Source organism: Gekko japonicus, unplaced genomic scaffold (genome assembly GCF_001447785.1).
Source record: "Gekko japonicus isolate JY-2015 unplaced genomic scaffold, Gekko_japonicus_V1.1 scaffold38322, whole genome shotgun sequence".
Taxonomy (NCBI): domain Eukaryota; kingdom Metazoa; phylum Chordata; class Lepidosauria; order Squamata; family Gekkonidae; genus Gekko; species Gekko japonicus.
This window is the reverse complement of record NW_015222529.1, coordinates 1-987: the sequence shown is the minus strand read 5'-3', so window position 1 is coordinate 987 and position 987 is coordinate 1. Positions and strand designations below refer to the sequence as shown.

Sequence of the window (987 nt, the reverse complement as noted above, 5' to 3'; positions counted from 1 at the left end):
TGGCCTATGATCGCTATGTTGCCATTTGTGACCCATTGCGCTACCCAGTAATCATGACTGCTCGGCCCTGCTTGCACCTGGCTGTGGGATCCTGGCTGGTTGGTTTCCTGATTTCTATGCTCAAGGTGTTTTTCATTTCCCGCTTGACCTTCTGTGGACCCAATGTCATCAACCACTTCTTCTGTGACATTTCACCTTTGCTCAACCTCTCTTGCACAGACCGGACAGTGGCTGAGATGGTGGATTTTGTATTTGCTCTCATCATCCTTTTAATTCCACTGGCAATCACAATGGTCTCCTATGTGTGCATCATAAATACCATTTTACGTATCCCCACTGCCCAGGGAAAAAGAAAAGCTTTCTCTACCTGTGCCTCACACCTTACTGTTGTTGTCATCTTCTACTCAGCTACCCTCTTCATGTATGCCCGACCAAGAAGAATTCATTCATTTAATATGAATAAGCTTGTGTCAGTTGTGTACACTATTGTGACCCCTATGCTGAACCCCTTCATTTACTGCCTACGGAATCAGGAAGTAAAGGAAGCCCTGAAAAAGTTTTTTTCTAGTTTGAATGCTAACTCTGTGACTGGCAACCACTAGGCTCATACAAGCTGGAGTCATTAGGAACTCATGATGAATTGTTCTGGGTTGGGGGGGGGATGCTGATTGAGACATTACACACTTGTCTTCCAACACTACACATTTGCAAAAAATAATTCTGCCTACGCTGAATATGTAGAAATTCTATATTTTTTTGTTTTTTTCCTGGGAAAACTTGGTATGTTGATTTCAAGATTGGCTTGAACCACCCAGTTTACAACTACCATTGGATCCAACAAGTTGTTTCTGCTGGTGAAAACTGAAGGCCTGTCCTCTTTGACTATCCCACAATACTATGCTGGCAATCATGGCACTGGCATGTACAAAAAACATGTTGGACAGGGGCAGTAGTAAGAAGAAGAATTGAACATGGTTGAGTAGTAAA

The 987-nt window shown here is 43.0% G+C and overlaps 1 protein-coding gene across 1 annotated transcript; it reads left to right on the top strand.

The window, feature by feature from the left end:
• Positions 1-5: 5 nt before the first annotated feature.
• Positions 6-602, top strand: LOC107125307 (olfactory receptor 6B1-like; the record flags this gene model as incomplete). Its single annotated transcript, XM_015428749.1, has 1 exon — positions 6-602. A coding segment is annotated over one exon (597 nt), but the record flags the coding sequence as incomplete, so codon positions are not given.
• Positions 603-987: the final 385 nt, after the last annotated feature.